This window comes from Equus asinus, chromosome 22 (assembly GCF_041296235.1).
Source record: "Equus asinus isolate D_3611 breed Donkey chromosome 22, EquAss-T2T_v2, whole genome shotgun sequence".
Taxonomy (NCBI): Eukaryota; Metazoa; Chordata; class Mammalia; order Perissodactyla; family Equidae; genus Equus; species Equus asinus.
In genome coordinates, this window is record NC_091811.1 from 54,801,772 (window position 1) to 54,824,001 (window position 22,230).

The window sequence follows — 22,230 nt, forward strand, 5'->3', positions numbered from 1 at the left end:
CCCCGGGGCTACTTACCCCAAGTTCTCCCCACACTTCAGGCCTCTGGCCCCGCCTTCCCCCCAAAGGAAGGAGGCGGGAGGAGGGAGAGAGAAGGGGCGGCACTCCGCAAGGTAAAGACGACCTCCCATTAGTGCTCATCGCCGCCAATCGTAGCTTCCTTCTCTCTTATTGGTCGACGTTAGTCCATGCCCCACCCTCTTCCTCAGACAGGGCCCGGCCACCGCCTCAGCGCCCCCGTCCAACACAGACTGGGAGGGGAGACCCCGGCCTGGGCGGCTGGGACTGGCCAGAGTTGAAGGGGAGACTCCCATCAGATCATGGACTAGTTAATGTTAACAAGACTCACCCGCTGGTAGCTCCGTCGCCTCCCGCCCGCCCGCGCTCGGTCCCACAATCTGTCTCCTGCTCCTTCTTTCCCCCCTCAGAGGAGCAGCTACTTTCCTCTCGTCCGGCCAGGCGCTCTCACCTCTCGCGAGATGTGGGGTGGGGGGGGCGGCAGGAGGAAGGGCGAGATCCGTAAAGCCAGAGTTGGAAAGGGACGGAGGGGCGGGGCCCCGGGAAACAGAAGGGGCCGGCCTATCGGTGGGTAGGGCTGGGGAGGGAGGCTGAGCGAGTTCGGTACACACAGGTTACACGTGTTCGACTGAGTAATATAGGGGAGAAAAAAAAGAAGGAAAGAGAATCCTTACAGGTGCCTGAAGCAGTCGAGACCAAAAAGGTAAAGTAACTATTCTAGGGAATGAGATTATCTCAAACGAGCGCACTTTAAAAACGAGACAAGTAATCCTCAATAAAGCTGTTTAAAAAAAAAGTGGGGGAAACGCCCCCCAGACTCCCCCGCGGGTACGCAAGGGGATTCAGGGTTCCAAACAGTCAAGTAGTTGCATTTTCTTCTTTGCACTTAAAGTTACATCACTGTGGCGATAATGTCTGCTGTGTGTGTGACTGTGTAAGGGAAAGGGGGCGGTGGTAAGGGTTCAACTGCAGGAACTGGCGACTTTTTAAAAAATGTGCATGTTGTTTCTAAATCCTCTAGAGTCATCACTTTCTTAATGGTAAAATAGTCGAAATACCCTTAGCCCTAGAACAGGAGTGAGTGTATTGGAAACAGCAAGCCCAGTGCACAGCAATCCCAACTCTGTCGTTTTCCAACCCCTTGGCCTTGGGTGAGATGCTTCTCTGAGTCTCATTACAACGGGGCTAGCAATCCCATTCTACTCAAAGAGTTGTAGTGGTCAAATGAGATAATATATATGAAACTGCTTGGGAATTAAAAGGTACTATATTGGGGCCTGCCTTGTGGCCAACTGGTTAAGTTCCCGCACTTTGCTTCCTCAGCCCAGGGTTTAGCCTGTGCGGATCCTGGGCGCGGACATGGCACCGCTCATCAAGCCATGCTGAGGCGGCGTCCCACATGCCACAAACGGAGGGACCCACAACTAAGAATATACAGCTGTGTACTGGGGGGCTTTGGAGAGAAAAAGGGGAAAAAAATAAAATCTTTAAAAAAAAGGGCACTATGTTTATTACCAAGTATTTTAACAAATTCTTAACAGGACATAGTATGTTCAAAGCACTGCTCTAGGCATGGGGAGAAGAGCAGACAGACCAGCTCCCTGGTCGGGTAGAATTGTATATTTTAGTGGGGAGGGGGAAACAGGTAAGCCAATGAACACAAATACTTCAGTTAGTGAAGAGCACTTCAGAATAAAGAAACAAAGTGACTAGGAGTGGGGAAACAACTTTCTTTACTCCTGGTGTTGAGAGAAATCCTCTTTGCAGAAGTAACATTTGAACCGGGAGTTGAAATATGAGAAGGAGATAGCCTTGGGAAGATTTTGGGTGAAACATCAAATGCAAAGACTGTATTAAAAAATTTGTCGGGGCTGGCCCCATGGCGAGTGGTCCTCTGCTTGGGCCACCAGGCTTTCACCAGATCCCTGGCACAGACATGGCGCCGCTTATCAGGCCGTGCTGAGGTGGTATCCCACATAGCACAACCAGAAGGACCTACAACTAGAATATACAACTATGTACTGGGGGGCTTTGGGGAGAAGGAGAAGAAGAAAAAGATTGGCAACAAATGTTAGCTCAGGTGCCAGTCTTAAAAAATTTTTTTTCATATGGTTACCAAGATGGTAAATTTTATGTTATGTGGGTTTTACCACAATTTTAAAAAATTTATCATAATTGTAAGGAGAGTTGACTCAAAGTATTACCCATGGCATCACTTTTCTCTCAGGTAATTTTCTTCTGCAGCTTTATAGTACTCAGCTTTCTGAACTTCCTGCCTAGGATCTCGTCTATCCTCATGGCACCCTCTGAAAGGTAGAAACAGGCCAGGTGATTTCTCCCTAGGGAGCAAAGGTGAAACAGAAGCATAGACTCACTTATGTTCTTGTGAAATGAATTGAGGAAAGTTGAGAGGAGTCTTAGCTTCCGATCTACTCTCCCCTATAACAATTCCTACTTGAAAGAATACAACGATAGAAACAGACCCTCAATGTACAGTGTATACAGGAGATTTGTATATAACAGAGGCGGTGTTACGAATTTAGAGAGGAAGGAGTTCTACAAATTGTGCTAGGAGAATTGACTATTACTCTATGAATACAAAATAATAAATATATTAGCTAATGTTTATAGATCTGACTATGTTCCAGGCACCATCCTAAGTGTTTTACATGTATTAATTCATTTTTTCCCAAATTTATATCTTCAACTTATCTCTCTCCCCTGAACTGCTGATGAATATCTCCAACTGCTTACTTAGCAAATCCACTTGGATTTCTATCAGTATTTCAAACTTGCCATATCCAAAACAAATTCTTCCTTCCACTCCCACATATCCCCCTTCCCCAGTCTTCCCTATCTTAGTAACAGGTACTTTCATTGTTCCAGTCGTATTTTTTTATTGAGATATAATTCACATACCATAAAATTCATCTTTTTTAAGTGTAAAATTCAGTGATGTTTAGTATATTCACAAGTTATGCAACTATCAGCATTATCTAATTCCCGAACATTTTCATCACCCCAAAAGAAACCCATACTCACTAGCAGTCACTCCCCAATTACCCCCCACCAACCCATGAGTCTACTTTCTGTCTCTGTGAACTCGCCTGTTATAGACATTTTCTTTTTTTAAGATTTTATTTTTCCTTTTTCTCCCAAAGCCCCCTGGTACATAGTTGTGTATTTTTAGTTGTGGGTCCTTCTAGTTGTGGCGTCTGCGATGCCGCCTCAGCATGGCTTGATGAGCGGTGCCATGTCCGCACCCAGGACTCAAACCGTCAAAACCCTGGGCCACTGAAGTAGAGCATGCGAACTTAACCACTCGGCCACGGCCCGGCCCCTAGACATTTTATATAAATGGAATAATATAATATGTGGCCTTATTTGTCTGGCTTCTTTCACTTAGCATAATGTTTTCAAGGTTCATTCATGTTGTAACATTTATCAGTACTTTATTCCTTTTATGGCTGAATAATATTCCATTGAATGGATACACTGCTATTTGTTTATCCATTCCTAAGTTGATAAACATTTGAGTTGTTCCTACTTTTAGACTATAAAGAATAATGTTACTTTGAACAAGTCTTTATCTGGACGTTGTTTTCAATTCTCATATATGTACTGAGGAATGGAATTGCTGAGTCGTATGGTAAGTCTATGTTTAACTTTTTGAGAAACTGCCAAACTGTTTTCCAAAGCAGCTGCGTCATTTTACATTCCCACCAGCAGTGAATGAAGAGTCCAGTTTCTCTCCATCCTCACACTCATGCTCTTATTGTCCGTCTTTCTGATTCGAGCCATCCTAGTGGGTTTGAAGCGGTAACTCGTGCTTCTGATTTCCGTTTCCCTAATGACTAATAATGTTGAACATCACTCCATGTGCTTATTAGCCATTTATCCATCTTCTTTGGAGAAATATCTATTCAAATCCTTTGCCCATTTTGTAATTGGGTTATTTGTCTTTCTATTGAGTTGTAAGAGTATTTTATGTATTCTAGATACTAGACTCCTATCAGATATATGATTTGCAAATATTTTCTGCCACTCCATGAGTTGTCTTTTCACTTTCTGATAGTGTTGTTTGAAACATTAAAGTTTTTATTTTGATAAGGTCCAATTTATCTTTTCTTGTTTGTACTGTTGGTGTCATATCTAAAAAACCACTGCCTAATCCAAGGTCACAAAGATTTACACCTATGTTTTCTTCTAAAATTTTTATAGTTTTAGCTCCTATATTTAGGTCTTTGGCCCATCTTGAGATAATTTTTGTATATGATATGAGGTAGGAGTCCAATTTCATTCTTTCCCAGGTAGATACCCAGTTGCGGCAACACCATTTGTCAAAAAGACTATTCTTTCTCCATTGAATTATCTTGGCACTTTTATGCAAAATCAGTTGACTTTAAATATTTGGGCTTATTTCCAGAGGTTCGATTCTATTCTGTTGTCCTATATGTATGTCTATCCTTATGCCAATATCAAAAGTCTTGATAACTGTACCTAATTTCTTTGAACTATGTTTTGTAGTTTTTAGTGTACAAATCTTTCACTTATTTTGTTAAACTTACTCATAAGTATTTTTTCTTTTTGATGCTATTGTAAATGAAACTGTTCTCTTAGTTTCATTTTCAGATTGTTTATTGCTACTGTACAGAGATATAGTTAATTTCTGGATACTACTGATCTTGTATCTTGCAATCTTGCTGCACTTTTTGTGAGCTCTAAGTTTTCCTGTGGATTCCTGAGGATTTTCTATATACGAGATCATGTCATTTTCAAGTAGGGATACTTTTCCTTCTTCCTTTTCAATTCAGATACCTTTTATTTCTTGTTCTTGCTTAATTGCTCTAGCTAGAACTTCCAAGAAAATTTCAATGTAAGTGGTGAGAGTAGATATCCTTCCCTTGTTCCTGAACTTAGAGGGAAAAATTTTAATCTTGCACCGCTAATTTCCTGTTAGCTGTGGGTTTGTCGTAGATGCCCTTTATCACATTAAAGATGCTCTCTTCTATTTCTGGATGTTTGAGTGTTTTTATCACGAAAGAGTGTTTGATTTTATCAGACGCTTTGTTTATTGAGATGATAGTGTGATTTTTGTCTTTTATTCTATTAATATGGTGTATTACATTGATTTTCATATGTTAAACCAACCTTGCATTTTGGGGATAAATCCCACTTGATCATGATGTATAATCCTATTTATATGTTGCTGTGTTTCATTTCCAAGTATTTTGTTAAAGATTTTTGTGTCTGCATTTATAAGAGATATTGGTCTGTAGTTTTGTTTTCTTGTGATATCTTTATCTAGTTTTGGTATCAGGATAATACTGGCCTCATAGAATAAATTGAGAAATGTTTTTTCCTCTTCTATTTTTTGGAAGAGTTTGTGAAGATTTGCTGGTAATTCTTCTTTAAATAGATGGTAGAATTCACTGGTGAAGCCACATGGTCCTAGGATTTTCTTTGTGCAAAGTTTTTTTTATTACTCCCTCAATCTCTTTACGTGTTATAGGTCTATACAGATTTTGTATTTCTTCTAGAGGCAGTTCCTGTATGTTGTATCTTTCTAGGAATTTTTCCATTTCATCTACATTATCTAAATTGTTGGCATACGATTGTTGATAGCAATCCCTTATATGTTTTTTTTTATTTTTGTGAGGTTGATGTTAATGTCCCCTCTTTTATTCCTGATTTTAGTAATTTTTAATCTTCTCTTTTTATTTTGGTAAGTCTAGCTAAAGTTTTGTCAATTTTGTTGACCTTTTCAAAAAACCAACTTTTGGTTTTATTGATTTTCTCTATTTTTCCATTCTCCATCTCATTCATTTCCACTCTAGTCTTTATTGTTTCCTTCCTTCTAATTGCTTGCTCCTCTTTTCATTCGCTTAGGTTATTGATTTGAGATCTTTTTCCTTTTTTAATATACTCATTTATAGCTATAAATTTCCCTCTAAGCATTGCTTTCACTGCATTCCATAAGTTTTGATAGATTATGTTATCGTTTTCATTCATCTCAAAGTATTTTCTAATTTTCTTTGCAATTTCTTCTTCTTCTTCTTCTTCTTTTTTTTTTTAGGAAGATTAGCCCGGAGCTAACTGCTGCCAATCTCCCTCTTTTTACTGAGGAAGACTGGCCCTGAGCTAACATCCGTGCCCATCTTCCTCTACTTTATATGTGGGACGCCTGCCACAGCATGGCGTGCCAAGCGGTGCCATGTCTGCACCCAGGATCCGAACCGGCGAACCCCGGGCCGCCAAAGTGGTAACCGCTGCGCCACCTGGCCAGCCCCTGCAATTTCTTCTTTGACCCAGGGGTTATATAGGAGTTTGTTGTTTCATTTCCACATATGTGTGAGTTTCCTTCTGTTATTAATTTCTAATTTCATTTCATTGTGATTGGAGAACATACTTTGCATTATTAAAATATTTTAAAAATAATTAAGGCATTTTATGGCCTGACGTGCGGCCTATACTGGAGAAGGTTTCGTGTGTACTTTAGAAGAGTGCGTGTCCTGCTGTTATTGGATGCAGTGTTCTGTAGATGTCTGTTGAGTCTAGTTGGATTACACTGGTGTTCAAGTGTTCTCCTTCCTTGTTGACCTTCTTCTAGTTGTTCTATCCATTATTGAAAGCGGGTTATTCCCCTCCAACAAAATGGTTCAAATTTCAGTTACTACAGTATATGAACTGTGAGTACTAGTGTGATGAACAAAATTTGCTGCTAGCTCATCAATACACAAATCACTTCACAGATATGTGCATCACGATCAGTTGGTTACCAACCACGTCACTTCTTTCAAAGTCTGTCGGTGATTGGTCACCGTGCATCTATTATTCAGTTTATACACAGACAGCAAAATGTGTCGTTGCATTGTCTCTTTGTCTTCCAGGGATAACCCCTGTGACATTTTACAAAAATCAATTAACGGAGGGAATTGGCCAACAAAAATGGCATAGAAGAAAAACAAAAAGTGGTAACACAGGAAGTGTTCAAACTGAATGTAAACAGAGTTTAAAAAATATAGCTGAGCAAGGAAATGTTGACACTGGAGCCATTCTGGAGACTCAAGATGAGCAACCAAAGCAACTTAGTGAAGGTGAGCTTATTGCTGTTAATGAGGAAAGTGACAAAAAGGATGAAGATGTCCCAGAGGAAGTGATACCAGCAAAAAAAATCACATTAAAGGAACTCTCACATATTTCATGACATTGAAAGCGCAAAAGATAAAATGTTAAGAGATAAACCAAATTTAGAGACTGACAATTTACCAAGACATAAAAGAGATACTTGTTCTGTATTATAAATTATATGACAAAAAGGCAAGCACTGTTCTAACTACTCCTGATATGTTTTTACAGAGATATATAACACTTTAATTATTAAAAAAAGGAAAGAAAGTGGATATTGAAGTCTCCAACTATTATCATTTACTGTCTATTTCTCCCTTCAATTCTGTCAATTGTTGCTTTATGTATTTTGGGGCTCTGTTGTTAGGTGCAATTATGTTTAAAATTACTGTATCTTCTTGATGAATTGAATTTTTTATCATTTTTACATGTCTGTCTTTGTCTCTAGTAGCAATTTTTTTTAAAGATTGGCACCCGAGCTAACAACTGTTGCCAAACTTCTTTTTTTTTCCTGCTTTTTCTCCCCAAATACCCCCAATACATAGTTATATATTTTAGTTGTGGGTCCTTCTAGTTGTGGCACATGGGACCCTGCCTCAGTGTGGCCTGACGAGTGGTGCCATGTCCATGCCCAGGATCCGAACCAGCGAAACCCTGGGTCACCAAAGCAGAGCACGCGAACTTAACCACTTGGCCGTGGGGCCGCCCCCTTTAGTACAATTTTTATCTTAAAGTATTTTTGTCTTATATAGTATAGACATTCTAGATCTCTTTTGGTTGCTGTTTGCATCATAGGTCTTTTTTCATCCTTTTACTTTCAGCCACTATGTGTCTTTGAATCTAAAGTGTGTCTCTTGCAGACAGCTTATAGTTGTCCATTATCTCAATCTCTGCCTTTTAAATGCCATTTACATTTAATGCAATTACTAAATAGTATTTATGTCTGCCATTTTGTTATTTGTTTTTTATATGTCTTGTGATTTTTCCCCTTCTAGTCCACCATTACTGCCTTCTTTTGTGTTAAGTAGACATATTCTAATATACCATTTAATCCTTTTTTTCTTTTATATTTTTTGAGTTATTGTCTTGGTACTTGCCCTGGGGATTACAATTAACATGTTAATTTATAGCAATCCAGTTTGCATGAATACCAACTTAATTTCAATAGCATATAAAAGTTTTGCTCCTGTATAGTTTCATTTCCTCTCTTCTTTGTACTGTCATTGTCATACAAATTACATCTTTCCATATTGTATGCTCATCAACATAGATTTATAACTATTGTTTTATACAATTGTCTTATAAATCCTATAGGATAAAAAGAGAGTTACAAAGAAAAGTTACATTTTTACTGTCTTTTCCTATAGAGTTACCTTTACTGGTGCTCTTTATTTCTTTATGTGGATTAGAATTACCATCTAGTGTCTTTTAATTTCAGCCTGAAGGACTCCTTTTTGTATTTCTTGGAGGGCAGGTTTGCTAGTGATGAATTATTTCCATTTTTGTTTATCTGGGAATGTCTTAATTTCTCATTTGTTTTTTAAAGATAGCTTTGCTGGATATAGAATTTTTGGTTGACAGTCTTTTTCTTCCAGTACTTTGGATATGTCACCCTACTGCCTCTGGCCTCCATGGTTTATGATGAGAAATTCTATTGAGGAAAACTGGGACATGATGATTCACTTCTCTCTTGCTGCTTTCAAGATTCACTTTTTGTCTTTGTCTTTTGATAGTGTGGTTATGATATGTATAGGTTTGGATTTGTTTGAATTTTTCCTACTTGGAGTTTGTTGAACTTCTTTGATGTGTAGATTAATATTTTTCATCAAATTTAGGAAATTTTTGGCCATAATTTCTTTCTTTTCTTTCTTTTTTTTTTTTGAGGAAGATTAGCCCTGAGCTAACTACTGCCAATCCTCCTCTTTTTGCTGAGGAAGACTGGACCTGAGCTAACATCCATGCCCATCTTCCTCTACTTTATACGTGGGACGCCTACCACAGCATGGCTTGCCAAGTGGTACCATGTCTGCACCTGGGATCCGAACCTGCGAACTCCAGGCCACCGAGAAGTGGAATGTGCGAACTTAACCGCTGCACCACCAGGCCGGCCCTGACCATAATTTCTTCAAGTATTCTTTCTGTACCTTTCTCTCCTCTACTCTCCTTCTATGGTACATTTGTAGGCATATCACAGGTCTGTGTGGCTCTGTTCATTTTTCTTCGTTCTTTTTTCTTCTTCCTCAGACTGGATAATCTCAATTGACCTGCCTTCAGATTCAGTCTTTCCCTTTTCTGTCTGCTCAGATCTGCTGTTGAGCCCTTTTAGTGAACATTTCATTTTAGTTATTGCACTTTTCAACACCAGAATTTTGATTTAGTTTTTTAAAAAATAATTTACATATTTTTATTGATTTTCTCTATTTGGTCAGACATTATTCTTTTTTTTTTAGATTGGCAGCTGAGCTAACAACTGTTGCCAATCTTCTTTTGTTTTTTTCCTTTTTCTCCCCCAAACCCCCCAGTATATAGTTGAGCATTTCTAGTTGTGGGTCCCTCTAGTTGTGGCATATGGGGTGCCACCTCAGCATGGCTTGATGAGCAGTGCCATGTCCACACCCAGGATTCAAACCGGTGAAACCCTGGGCTGCCAAAGCGGAGCACACGAACTTAACCACTCAGCCATGGGGCCGGCCCCTGAATATATTTTAAATGGCTGGTAAGTGCATTATCTGACCTTTCTCAGGGACAGTTTCTATCGACTATTTTTTGGTGTATGAGCCATATTTTCTTGTTTCTTTGACTATCTCATAATTTTTTGTTGAAAACTGGACATTTAAAATAATATATTGTGGCAATAATGAAAACCAGGTTCTCTCCCTCTCTAAGGTCTGTTTTGATGCTGTTTGTTGTTGGTGGTGGTTGTTTGTTTAGTGGCTTTTCTGAAATAATTCTGTAAGTTCTGTATTCTTTGTCATGTATGTTCACTGAAGTTTTTGCTTAGTTAGTCTAGTGATCAGCTAATTATTGGACAGAGATTTCCTTTAATGCCTGAGACCAATAAGTCTTTGCCAAGGGACTCTGAATGCATATTGGAGCATACCTTCAACACTCAACCAGGCAGTTTACAACTCTGTCTTAGGCTTCACTTCCTGCTTGCACAGAGCCTCAGGTTTTTTTGTTTTTTGGGGGAAGATTAGCCCTGAGCTAACATCTGCTGCCAATCCTCCTGTTTTTGCTGAGGAAGACTGGCCCTGAGCTAACATCCGTGCCCATCTTCCTCCACTTTATACGTGGGACGCCCACCACAGCATGGCTAGCCAAGCAGTGCCATGTCCGCACCTGGGATCCAAACCAGTGAGCCCCGGGCCCCTGAAGCGGAATGTGAGCAATTAACTGCTGCACCACTGGGCTGGCCTGAGCCTCAGGTATAATTTAAGGGCTTCTCAGGTCTTTTGTGACCATGCACACAGCCTTATGAACGTGCACGGTCTTCTAGATTCCCAGGAATATGTCAGAACATTCCAAAGCCCCCTGTGAATGCCACAATCCACAGATTTTTCTTTAAAATTTTTTTGGTTAGCCTATTTTTACCCTAAATGTGATCTACCACCACAGGCAGCTGCAATGTTGAAAAATTGCCTGTCATTGTTTTAAACAAATGCCCCCACGACAAAGGCTATTTGTATAAGGCAAGCTCTGAGTCAGGTCAAATAAAGATAGCCTTGAGATCTTCCACAGAATCACCAGAGATGTCAAATAATGACAGTTCTCTGAGAATGGGGCTTTGAAGGAACACCAGCCTCATTCTGCCCCCTCCAGTGGCTGCCAGGGTGCTGGTTTTCACCATGATTGCAGGCTTTTGAATTTCAAGGTTACCATGGAGTTGAGGATAGGGGACGATGGGAATAAAACAAGTTAAAATGCCACATAATTCACTGTTCTTACTAAGATTCAGCCATTTTTCTTGCATAAACACTCCCTTCATTGTTGCAAACCTTTGGTTAATTTCCAATGTTTTAAGAAAGTTGATCCTGACAGTTTTTCCAGTGTTCTCATTGCTTTTATGGGAGAGTGGATTTTTGGAGGTTCCTACTCCACTATTTAAAAAAATTATTATTTTTTTTATTGAGGTAACATTGGTTTATAACATTATATAAATTTCAGGTTACCTCATTATATTTCGTCTTCTGTATAGACTGCATCAAGATCACCACTAAAAGTCTAATTGCCATCCGTCACCGTATATCCTTCTCCCTTTACCCCCTTTGCCCTCCCCCACCCCCTTCCCCACTGGTAGCCACCAATCTGTTCTCTATATCTGTGTGTTTGTTTATTTTCCACAAATGAGTGAAATGATATGGTAATTGACTTTCTCCATCTGACTTATTTCCCTTAGCATAATACCCTCAAGGTCCATCCATGTTGTCACAAATGGTTACTCCACCATTTTTGTTGATGTTACTCCTTCTAATTGTTTCCCAGCCAAATGCTTTAGAGTCGTCTTTGATAGCTGTCTTTCTCAAACATCCCACATCAGCAAGTCCTATAGAGGCAGCAAATCTTCTACCTTCAAAATATATCCAAGATCCCACTACTCATCACCACCTTCCTGGTCTACCTTCCTAACTACAACCACCTTGATCTCAGCTACCCCTCTCCCATCACTCCTTATTTTCCAACAGTACAACCTCCTCATCTTTCCTCAGACTGCCAGGCGTGGTCCTGCTTCAAAGCCTTTGCATTTTTCTACCAGGTATACACATGGCTCATTCCTTTACTTCCTTCCAATCATTGCTCAAATGACATCTCCTCAGAGATGCCCCCTTGACCACTCTACACCTCCACTCCATCACTCTATTCTCCCTATCTTGCTTCATTTTCCCTAGCACTTATCACCACCTGACATGTTATATTTACTAATATTTATCATCTGTCTCCTCCCATTAGAATGTAAGCTTAGAAAGTCAAGGACTTTGTCCACTGTGTTCATTGTTGTATCTTCAATGCCTGGAACAGTACCTGGCTCATGTTGATACTCAATAAATTCTGGTTGAATGTATGCCAAGTATCTTTCATTTACTCCTCCAGATCCATTCTCCCCCTTCCTCTCAGTGTCCAGTATGGACAACATCAGTGGACTCCTTTGCTCTCTGGCTTCAGCCCATGCAGAATGCCAATAGGAGTTTGGAGGAAGGAAGGACAGTGAAGTGAGAATATTTATTCCCCAGGCTTTTCTCTGCCAAACTGCCTCAGGTTTACCCTGTCACTGGATCTAAGATCACTATCTCTCCCAAGGTGACCCTCTGTACGTGGAGTCTGTCTTTCCAGTAACCACTGCCTACCCTCCTCCTCCCTCTTGGCCTCACTTTTATAACAGCCTCTTTGCTGTTACTACCCTCAGGATATGGTACTATCCCTTGTGATTCCCCTGCACCTGTACATACCTCTGTAAATAAACCCATCTCATGTCATCCTATTTGAAGAGTGACATGTCTTTCCTCTGGGTCCCTACCTGACACAGATCAATAATCCTAAGAATGAGTCTATGAAGTGGGTGTTATTGCCATCCCCATTTTACAGATGAGAACTCTGAGGTCTAGAAAAATTAAGAAACTTACCCAAGGTTACATAGCTAATTAGTAACAGAGCCAGAATTTACTTTAGAAAAAAATGTGGGAGAATATTTTTATGACAACAAGATAGGGAAGGATTCCTAAACAAAACTGAAAAAGCATATCCGTAAAGGAAAAGACTAAGTGAAATTCTCTATATCAAAGGACACCATAAACAAAGTGAAGAGACAAGTCACAGACTACAAGATATTTGCAATCCACGTAAAGGATTAGTATATAAATCCTAAAGGATTGATATACAGGATATATAAAGAACTCCTAGAAATTAATAAGAAAGCACAAACAACACAATAGGAAAATGGGCTGGCCAAAGGATAAGAAGGAGACTACGTAGGGGAAGAAACCCAAATGAATAAATAAGCATATGAAAAGATGCTCAGTCTCTTTAGTAATCAGGAAAGTGGAAGTTAAAATTATGAGATTCCAAGGGACGCCCCGTGGCCCAGTGGTTGGGTTCGCGCACTCTGCTTTGGTGGCCCAGGGTTTCGCTGGTTCGAGTCCTGGGATTGGACATGGCACCGCTCATCGAGCCATGCTGAGGTGGCATCCCACATGCCACAACTGGAAGGACCCACAACTAAAAATACACAACTATGTACTGGGGGACTTTGGGGAGAAAAAGGAAAAAAATAAAATGTTTAAAATAATGAGATTCCATTTCACACCATTTGGCAGATGAAAACTAATAAGTGCAGTAAGTGTTGGCAAGGATATAGCGAGCAGGAATGTTTGGAACAACTACTTAGGAGAACACTTTGGCAATACCTCATAAAGCTGAAGAAACATATACTCCATCATCTAGTAATTTCACTTGGAGCAATCTTCCTTAGAGAAATATTTACACTTGTGCACAAGGAGATATGTACAGAGGGTTCATTGCAAGATTGTTTGTGGGAAACTGTCTCATAGTGCGAAAATGGACTACCATACAACAGTCAAAACGAATGAGTATCATTTACATTTATCAACATAGATAAGTCTCAAAAACATAATGTTGAGTGAAAAAAGCAAGTTGAAAAAGAATACATACACTATGGTGTTGTTTATAACTGTAAAATAAAAATATGCTAAACACTATGTATATAATTTATAGTATATGTAGTTTATGGATATTTACATATGTTATAAAACTATAAAAATGCAGAAATGATACATAACTTCAGTAATGTGGTTATGTCTGTGGAAGAAGGAGGAGGAAGAACTGGTAGGTAGAGCTGTGTCTGTATCTGAAATATTATTTTGTTATTTATTAATATTTTTACTTTATATCAGTTTACATTCTTATTTGTGGGTTTTCTTTTTACAGCTGTATTGAGGTATAATTGACATAAGATAAATTACACATATTTAAAGTGTACAATTTTACAGGTTTTTACATATGTATATACCCATGAAATCACCTCCTCAATCAATATAATAAACATATATATCACCCCTAAAAGTTTCCTTTTGCCCTTTTGTAATCCAACACTCCCACTTACCCTCTTCCCCTACCTGTCCCCAGATCACCATTGATTTTCTTTCTGTTACTATAGATTAGCTTCCATTTTCTAGAATTTTGTGCAAATGAAATGATATTGTATATACTGTTTTTTATCTGGCTTCTTCCACTCAGAATAATTATTTTGAGATTCATCCATACTGGTACATCATCCATTCCTTTTTATTGCTGAGTGGTATTCCATTGTTTGGATATATCACAGCTTGTGTACCAGTCTTTCTATGAATATGTGTTTTCATTTTGGAAGGGAAATACCTAGGAGTGGAATTACTGAATCATGTGTTAGATGTGTATTTATTTTTTTAAGAAACTGCCAAACTGTTTTCCAAAGTGAATATATCATTTTGTGTTCCCACCAGGAGTGTATGAGAGTTCCACTGGTACTGCTATCATATCATATAGGTATGTGGTGACATCCCTTTGTGGCTTTAATTTGCATTTCTCTAGTGATTAATAATGTTCATCATCTTTTCAAGAGTTTATTTGCCATCCACATATCTTCTTGGTGAATTGTCCAAATCTTTTGCCAATTCTAAAAAATTGGGTTGTTTGTCTTCTTGAGTTCCAAGAGTTATTTACAATAGTCTACATACAAATCTTTTGTCAGCTATGTGTGTCTTTTGAAGAACAAAAGGCATTAATTTTTTTTTTGCTTCCCCAAAGTCCCAGTACATAGTTGTGTATTCTAGTTGTAGATCCTTCTAGTTCTTCTATGTGAGCCACCACCACAGCATGGCTACTGACAGATGAGTGGTGTGGCTCCACACTCAGAAGTGAACCTGGGCTGCAGAAGAGGGGCATAACAAACCTTAACCACTAGGCCATCAGGGCTGGCTCAAAAAGTTTTCATTTTAATGAAATCCAATTTGTCGATTTTTGTTGTAGTTAATTTTATGCCAACTTGACTGGGACACAGGGTCCCCAGATATTTAGTTAGATGTTATTCTGGGTGTGTCTGTGAGGGAGTTTCTGGGTGAGATTCACATTTGAATCAGTAGACTGAGAAAAGCAGAGGGCCCTCCCCAATGTGTGTGGGCCTCATCCAATCCATTGGAGGCCTGAATGGGACAAAAGGTGGGGTAAGGTAGAATTTGCTCTCTTTGACTATTTTCCAGGGACATTAGTCTTCTTCTGCACTTGGACTGAAACTTACACCATCAGCTCTCCTGGTTCTCAGGCCTTCAGACTTGGACACAAACTATACCACTGGCTATCCTGGGCCTCCAGTTTGCAGACAGCAGATTGTGGGACATCTCAGCTTCCATAATTGCATGAGCCAATTAGTTATTTATTTATAATAAATTAATATATAATCAAATGATTGGCATTGGATTATTATTATAATAAATTTATTCCTTATAATAAATCTCTTATAATAAATCTCTTCACATGTATTTTGGCACCAAGAGTGGTTCTAGAGGAACAGAATGTTAAGGATGAATTTTCTGAATTGGTTCTGGGGTTTCTGGAATTGACTCTCCAATCTAATTAAACTTAAAGACTCTAGTGACCCTATTTCCAGTAGTAAAGTGAGCGCTGATAATTCATAACGTGAACTGGTAATGGACATATGCAAAATACCTGCATAAGACACTACTGATCAACTACTTATAAGAAGCAAGGAGCTGATTGACTGTGCACAAAATACTTCAAACATTTTCAGAAAATTACAGGCATGATGAGGCTGGCTGGTTGTTCCTAACATCATTGGACAAAGTGGTGAAAGAAAAGGATGAGTTCAGGGATTCAAATTGCCAGCTGAAGCACCACATAAATGACCTAAATTCTTCTATGTGTGCACTGAGGGAGACCCTTATCACCTGTAGCTGTAGGGCTGAGACTGCTGAAAATCAAACCCAGAATCTCATTCTGTGACTCACTCAATTATAGCAAGTTGAATTACCAGCCTTGCAGGGCGTCCACTGTTAAAGTGAGGGCATTGATTGGGAAGGAATGGGATCCTTTAAGATGGGATGGGGATATGTGAAAAGACTTTGATGAAGCTAGTGACACTGAGCCTCTAAGTTCTGGTAAGTCTTCTTTACCAGAGAAAGAGCCCTCCCCACCCCCAACAGAAGTGGCCTCCAGCTCACAGCGGTGTTGGCCTCCCTACTCCCCATCTGAGGAGGTTAACTCTGCATTGCCTGAGGAAACTGTAATGGATTCCCCTGAGGCAATTGCCATGTAAGACAAGGCTGATTCTCCTCAAGACTCACCAATACCACCCCTCTTTGCTTCTAGACTACAACTAGACTCAAGTGCCAGCAGACCCTAAAGATGAGGTACAAAGTGTGACCCATAAGGAGATGTGCAATACTCCAAAAGAACTACTTAAATTTTCTAATTTATATAAGACAGAAAGCTGGGGAACATGAGTGGAATGGATACTAAGGGTGTGGGATGAAGGTGGTAGGAATATAAAGTTGGATTAGGCAAATTTATTGATATGGGCTCACTAAGCAGAAATTCTGCATTTAACGTTACAGCTCAGGGAGTTAAAAAGGGCTATAAGAGTTTGGTTGGTTGGCTAAAACATGGACCAAAAGATGGCCCACAGTGAGCAAACTGGAATAGCCAGACACGCCTTGATTTAATGTAGAGGAAGAGATGCAAAGGCTTAGGGAGACTGGAATATTAGAGTCAATTTGTCATTTAAGATTTATTCACCCACACTGGGAGGGTCCAGAAGACATACCTTTCATCAATACAGTGAGAAATAAATTTGTGAGGGTGCCCCAGAATCCTTGGAGTACTCTGTGATCACTCTTCTCTGTAGGCCAGACCTTACAGTGGGAACTGCAATCACTGAATTGGGAAACCTAAATGCAATGGGAGTAATTGGGTCCTGGGGTGGCAGGGGCCAAGTGGCAGCATTCAGTCACCAAAGGCAAGGTAGGCATGGTTACCAACATGGATGGCAGAGGCAAAGCCACAATCAGAATAGTCTGACTCTCATAGACCTATAGCATTGGCTAGTTGATCATGGTGTTCCTAGAGGTTAAATAGATAGGAAGTCTACTAAATTTCTTACTTGATCTGCATAAAGAGAAAAGTTCTAGGTCAGGAAAACAAAAGTCTAACCTGAATCATAAAAATGGAGAGTCATGGCTCCTCATTCAATTCCCAAACTTGAGCCAGTTTACAGACTCAGAACTCGTTGAATGAAGAAGCTGGGCCCCCTTGAGGAAGGACCCTGGCACACTATCAAAAATGTATACAGTTAATCTTTCAGCCTTCCCCAAAAGGACCTATAGCCTTTTACTAGGGTAACTGTGTATTAGGGAAAAGGAAATAATCAGATCTTTCAGAGACTAGTGGGCACTGCCTCGGAACTAATTACCAGAGACCCAAAATGTCGCACTGTGGCCCACTAGTCAGAGTAGGGGCTTATGGAGGTCATACGATCAATGGAGTTTTAGCTCAGATCCTTCTCACAGTGGGCCCAGTTGGTCCCCAAACGCATCTTGTGGTTCTTACCCTAATTCCAGAATGCATAATCTGTTCAATTTGCCTCTTTGGTCTGTGAAGAAGACAAATGGATCTTGGAGAATGACAGTGGATCATCATAAACTTATCCACGTAGTGACTCCAATTGTAGCTGCTGTAGGAGATGTGGTTTCATTGCCTGAGCAAATTAACACGTGACCCGGTACCTAGTGTGCAGCTATTGATCTAGCAAATGCCTTTTTCTCTATCCCTGTCAGGAAGACCCACTAGAGCTGTTTGCTTGAAGCTGGCAAGGCCAGCAACACACCTTCACTGTGCTGCCTCAGGGATATATCAATGCTCCAGCCTGATGTCATAAATTAGCTTGCAGGAATCTTGACTTCATTCCTTTTCACAAGATATCACGTTGGTCCATTGCATCAATGACATGATGCTGATTAGATCTGATGAGCAACAAGTGGCAACTACTTTAGACTGATGGGTGAGACATTTGCATGCCCGAGGTGGAAAATAAATCTGATGACAATTCAGGGGTCTTCTACCTCAGTGAGATTTCTAGGGGTCCAATGATGTGGGGCACGTTATGATATCCCTTGTAAGGTAAAGGATAAGTTGTAGCATCTGGCTCCTCCTACAACCAATAAAGAAGCACAATGCTTAGTGGGCCACTTTGAATTTTGGAGGCAACATATCACTCATTTGGGTGTGTTACTCCAGCCCATTTACCAAGCGACAAAAAACCTGCTAGTTTTGAATGGGGCCCAGAATAGGAGAAGGCTCTGCAACAGGTCTTGTACAAGCTGCTCTGCCACTTGGACCCCACGATCCAGCAGATCCAGTGGTGCTTGAAGTGTCGGTGGCAGATAGGGATGCTGTTTGGAGCTTTTGGCAGGCCGCTATCAGTGAATTGCAGCATAGGCCCTCAGGATTTTGGAGCAAAGCCCTGCCATCCTCTGCAGATAACTACTCTACATTTTTTTTTTTTTTTTAAAGATTGGCACCTGAGCTAACAACTGTTGCCAATCTTCTTCTTCTTCTTTTTTTTTTTACTTTTTCTCCCCAAATTCCCCCCAGTACATAGTTGTATATATCTATCTATATATATATATATTTTTTTTTTTTAGTTGTGGGTTCTTCTAGTTGTGGCATGTGGGACTCTGCCTTAGCGTGGCCTGACGATGGGTGCCATGTCTGCGCCCAGGATCTGAACCAGTGAAAACCTGGGCCGCTGAAGCAGAGCCGCGAACTTAACCACTCCTGGCCCCACTACTCTACTTTTGAGAAACAGCTCTTGGCCTGCTATTGGGCCTTAGTAGAGACTGAATCTTTAACCATTAGCCACCAAGTTAGCATGTGACCTCAACTGCTCATCATGCACTGTTATTTGACTCACTAAGCCATAAAGTTGTGTATGTACAGCAGTACTCTATCAACAAATGGAAATGGTATATACGTGATTGGGTCTGAGCAGGCCCTAAAGGCACAAATAAGGTACAAGAAGAAATGGCCCAAATGCCCACGATCCCCTCTCCTGCTACACTGCCATCTCTCTCCCAGCCTGCACCTATGGCCTCATGCAGGGTTCCCCGTGGTCAGTTGACAAAGGAAGAAAAGACTTGGGCCTGATTTACAGACGGCTCTGCATGATATGCAGGTACCCCTCTGAAGTAGATAGGTGCAGCACTACAGCCCGTTTCTGGGACATTCCTGAGGGCATTGGTGAAGGGAAATCCTCCCAGTGGGCAGAACTCCAAGCAGTACACCCGATGGTTCACTTTGCTTGGTAGGAGAAATGGCCAGACATGTGAGTTTATACCAGTTCATGGGCTGTGGTTAATGGTTTGGCTGGATGGTTAGGGACTTGGAAGGAATGTGAGTGGAAAATTGGTGACAAGGAAATTTGGAGAAGTATATATATAGACCTCTCTGAATGGGCAAAACATGTGAAGATATTAGTGTACCTTGTGAAATCTCACCAAAGGATGACCTCAGTAGAGGAGGATTTTAACAATCAAGTAGATAGAATGACATGTCTGTGGATATCAGTCAGCCTCTTTCCCCAGCCACTCCTGTCATCACTCAATGGGCTCATGAACAAAGTGGCCATGGTGGCAGGGATGGAGGTTGTGCATGGACTCAGCAACATGGACTTCCATTCACTAAAGCCAACCTGGCTACAGCCACTGCTGAGTGCTCAATATGGAACCATTCCCTGGGGTGATCAGCCAGCTACCTGGTGGCAAGTTGATTACATTGGACTGCTTCCATCATGGAAGGGGCAGCATTTTGTTCTTGCTGGAATAGACACTCTGGATACAGATTTTCCTTTCCTGTACACGATGCTTGTGCCCAAACTATCATCCATGGACTTACAGAATACCTTATCCATTGTCATGGTATTCCACACAGCATTACTTCTGATCAAGGAACTCCCTTCACAGCAGAAGAAATGCAGCAATGGACCTAGGCTAGTGGAATTCACTGGTCTTACCATGTTCCCCACCCTCCTGAAGCAGCTGGTTTGACAGAATAGTGGACTGGCCTTTTGAAGACTCAGTTACAGTCTGCTAGGTGGTAATACCTGATTATTTTTGCTAATATATATAAATACAATTGATTTTTGCACGTTTATCTTGTATCCTGTAACCTGGCTAAACTCTCTTATTAGTTCTAGTGTGTTTTTTTGAAGATTCCATAGGATTTTCTATATAAATGATCATGTTATCTATGAAAAAAGATAGTTTTACTTCCTTTCTAAAATGTATGCTTTCTCTTTCTTTATTGCCCTGACTAGAATCTTGAGTACAATCTTGAATGTAAGTGGTAAGAACAGACATCTCTATAACTATCAGTGCATTTCTACATGTTTCAAATAATTCATATTTTTCATTTTTAATTCATGTCAAACTTAAAGGAAAGATACAAAAATAGTACAAATAGCATTTTTTCCCCTGAACCTTTTGGGCATAAGTTGATGACATGATATCTCATCAGCTCTGAATACTTTAGTGTGTGAGTCCTACCAAGTAGGGCATTCTCCTAGATAACCACAATAGAGCCATCAGAATCAGGAAATTCATATTTGATACATTACTACCATATAATCCATGAGCCCTGTTCAAGTTTTGCCAGTTGTCCCAAAAAATATCCTTTAGAGCCAAAGGCTCCAGCCCGGAGTCACATGTTGCAGTTAGTTGTCATGTTGCTTTACTTTCCTTCAATATGGAACAGTTTCTTGGTCTTTCCTTGACTTTCATGACCTTGACACTTTTAAAGATTAAAGGCCAGTTATTTTGTAGAATATTCCTCAATTGGGTATGTCTGATATTTCCTCATGATGGGATTCAGGTTATGCATTTTTGTCAGGAATTACAACAGAAGTGATGTTGTTCTAATTGCATTCTATCAGCCTATACGTTATTAAGACTTGTCTCAATAATGATAATGTTAACTTTCATCCCTTGATTATGATGATGCCTGCTAGTTTTCTCCACTGCAAAATTATTCTTTTCCCTTTATTTATTTATTTATTTATTTTTTTGAGGAAGATTAGCCCTGAGCTAACATCTGCTGCCAATCCTCCTCTTTTTGCTGAGGAAGACTGGCCCTGAGCTAACAGTCGTGCCCATCTTTCTCTACTTTATACGTGGGATGCCTACCACAGCATGGCTTGCCAAGCAGTGCTACGTCCGCACTCAGGATCCGAACTGGCGAACCCCAGGCCACCGAAGCGGAACGTGCGAATTTAACTGCTGCACCAACGGGCTGGCCCTCATGACAATATTTTTAATGGCTTACACCGCTACACCAAAAGGAACCATCTTTGAGGTTATTAGCTATACAAATTTAGGAGACCAAATAGAATAGCTGGGTCCAAGAGAGCTACCACAGACTCAGTGTTACTCTTTCATCTTTGATTAAGCTCTGAAGTACAAGCTTCTAGCCAGAGAATATGCTCCAGGTAGGTATAGAAAGCCATGCCCTGCAGCTTTTATTATATTGAGTCAGGTTTAACATTTTAGAGTTATCTTAGATGGGGAATGCCAGATCCAGACCTATGATGGATGATAAATATTTCACACCAGTTCGGGGAGGCAGCAGTGCATAAAAGCACAGACTCTGAAGCCAGACATCCTGGGTTCCAATCCTCCCTGGCATACTTACTAGCAGCAGGACCTTGCAAAAACTGCTCAAGCCTTTTTGGGCCTCAGCATCTTCATCTCTAAAATGGAGATTCTACTTCAAAGGATTGTTTAAGCAGATTAAATAATATCCTTAGAAGAGTGCCTGGCGCTAGAGGTGGATCTATCTTGAAACTAAAGACACTGAAGTTTCAGGGGCTCTCACTTGGACAGGCTACCTCCAAGGTCCTATACTTAATTTTGTATTTTTAATATTTTATTCTTTTTCTTAAAGATAATCCCTTAATTGTATAAACTTCAGGCCCTACCCAACCTGGGTCTACCCCTGTCTGGCACATAGTTAAGTGCCTGGTAAATGTTAGT

General features: G+C 40.3%; 1 protein-coding gene and 1 long non-coding RNA gene across 8 annotated transcripts in view; one reads left to right on the top strand and one right to left on the bottom strand.

Moving 5' to 3' along the window:
• The window catches only part of LOC106835294 (cyclic AMP-dependent transcription factor ATF-7), an 81,786-nt gene extending 81,302 nt beyond the window's left edge, over positions 1-484 (bottom strand). The window contains exon 1 of one of the 6 annotated variants that reach the window (XM_014847570.3): positions 348-484. Coding sequence is in view for 1 of the 6 variants with exons in the window: in XM_044755664.2 (XP_044611599.1) it covers positions 17-139 (123 nt within the window). In the remaining 5 variants the exon portion in view is untranslated. Of the gene's footprint in view, positions 1-16 lie in introns of all 6 variants that reach the window. The other 5 variants (XM_044755665.2, XM_014847572.3, XM_014847569.3 and 2 more) reach the window with 5 other exon arrangements.
• Positions 485-564: 80 nt separating this feature from the next.
• LOC123279790 (uncharacterized) lies at positions 565-15,593 on the top strand. 2 transcript variants are annotated; one of them, XR_011496808.1, is made up of 4 exons: positions 565-719; positions 9,029-9,860; positions 14,638-14,680; positions 15,394-15,593. It is a non-coding gene; the product is annotated as an uncharacterized lncRNA (long non-coding RNA). The 2 variants fall into 2 exon arrangements; XR_011496809.1 differs by lacking the exons at positions 14,638-14,680; positions 15,394-15,593 and adding an exon at positions 6,907-7,113 and having other exon boundaries at positions 596-719; positions 9,033-12,202.
• The last annotated feature ends 6,637 nt before the right edge of the window (positions 15,594-22,230 follow it).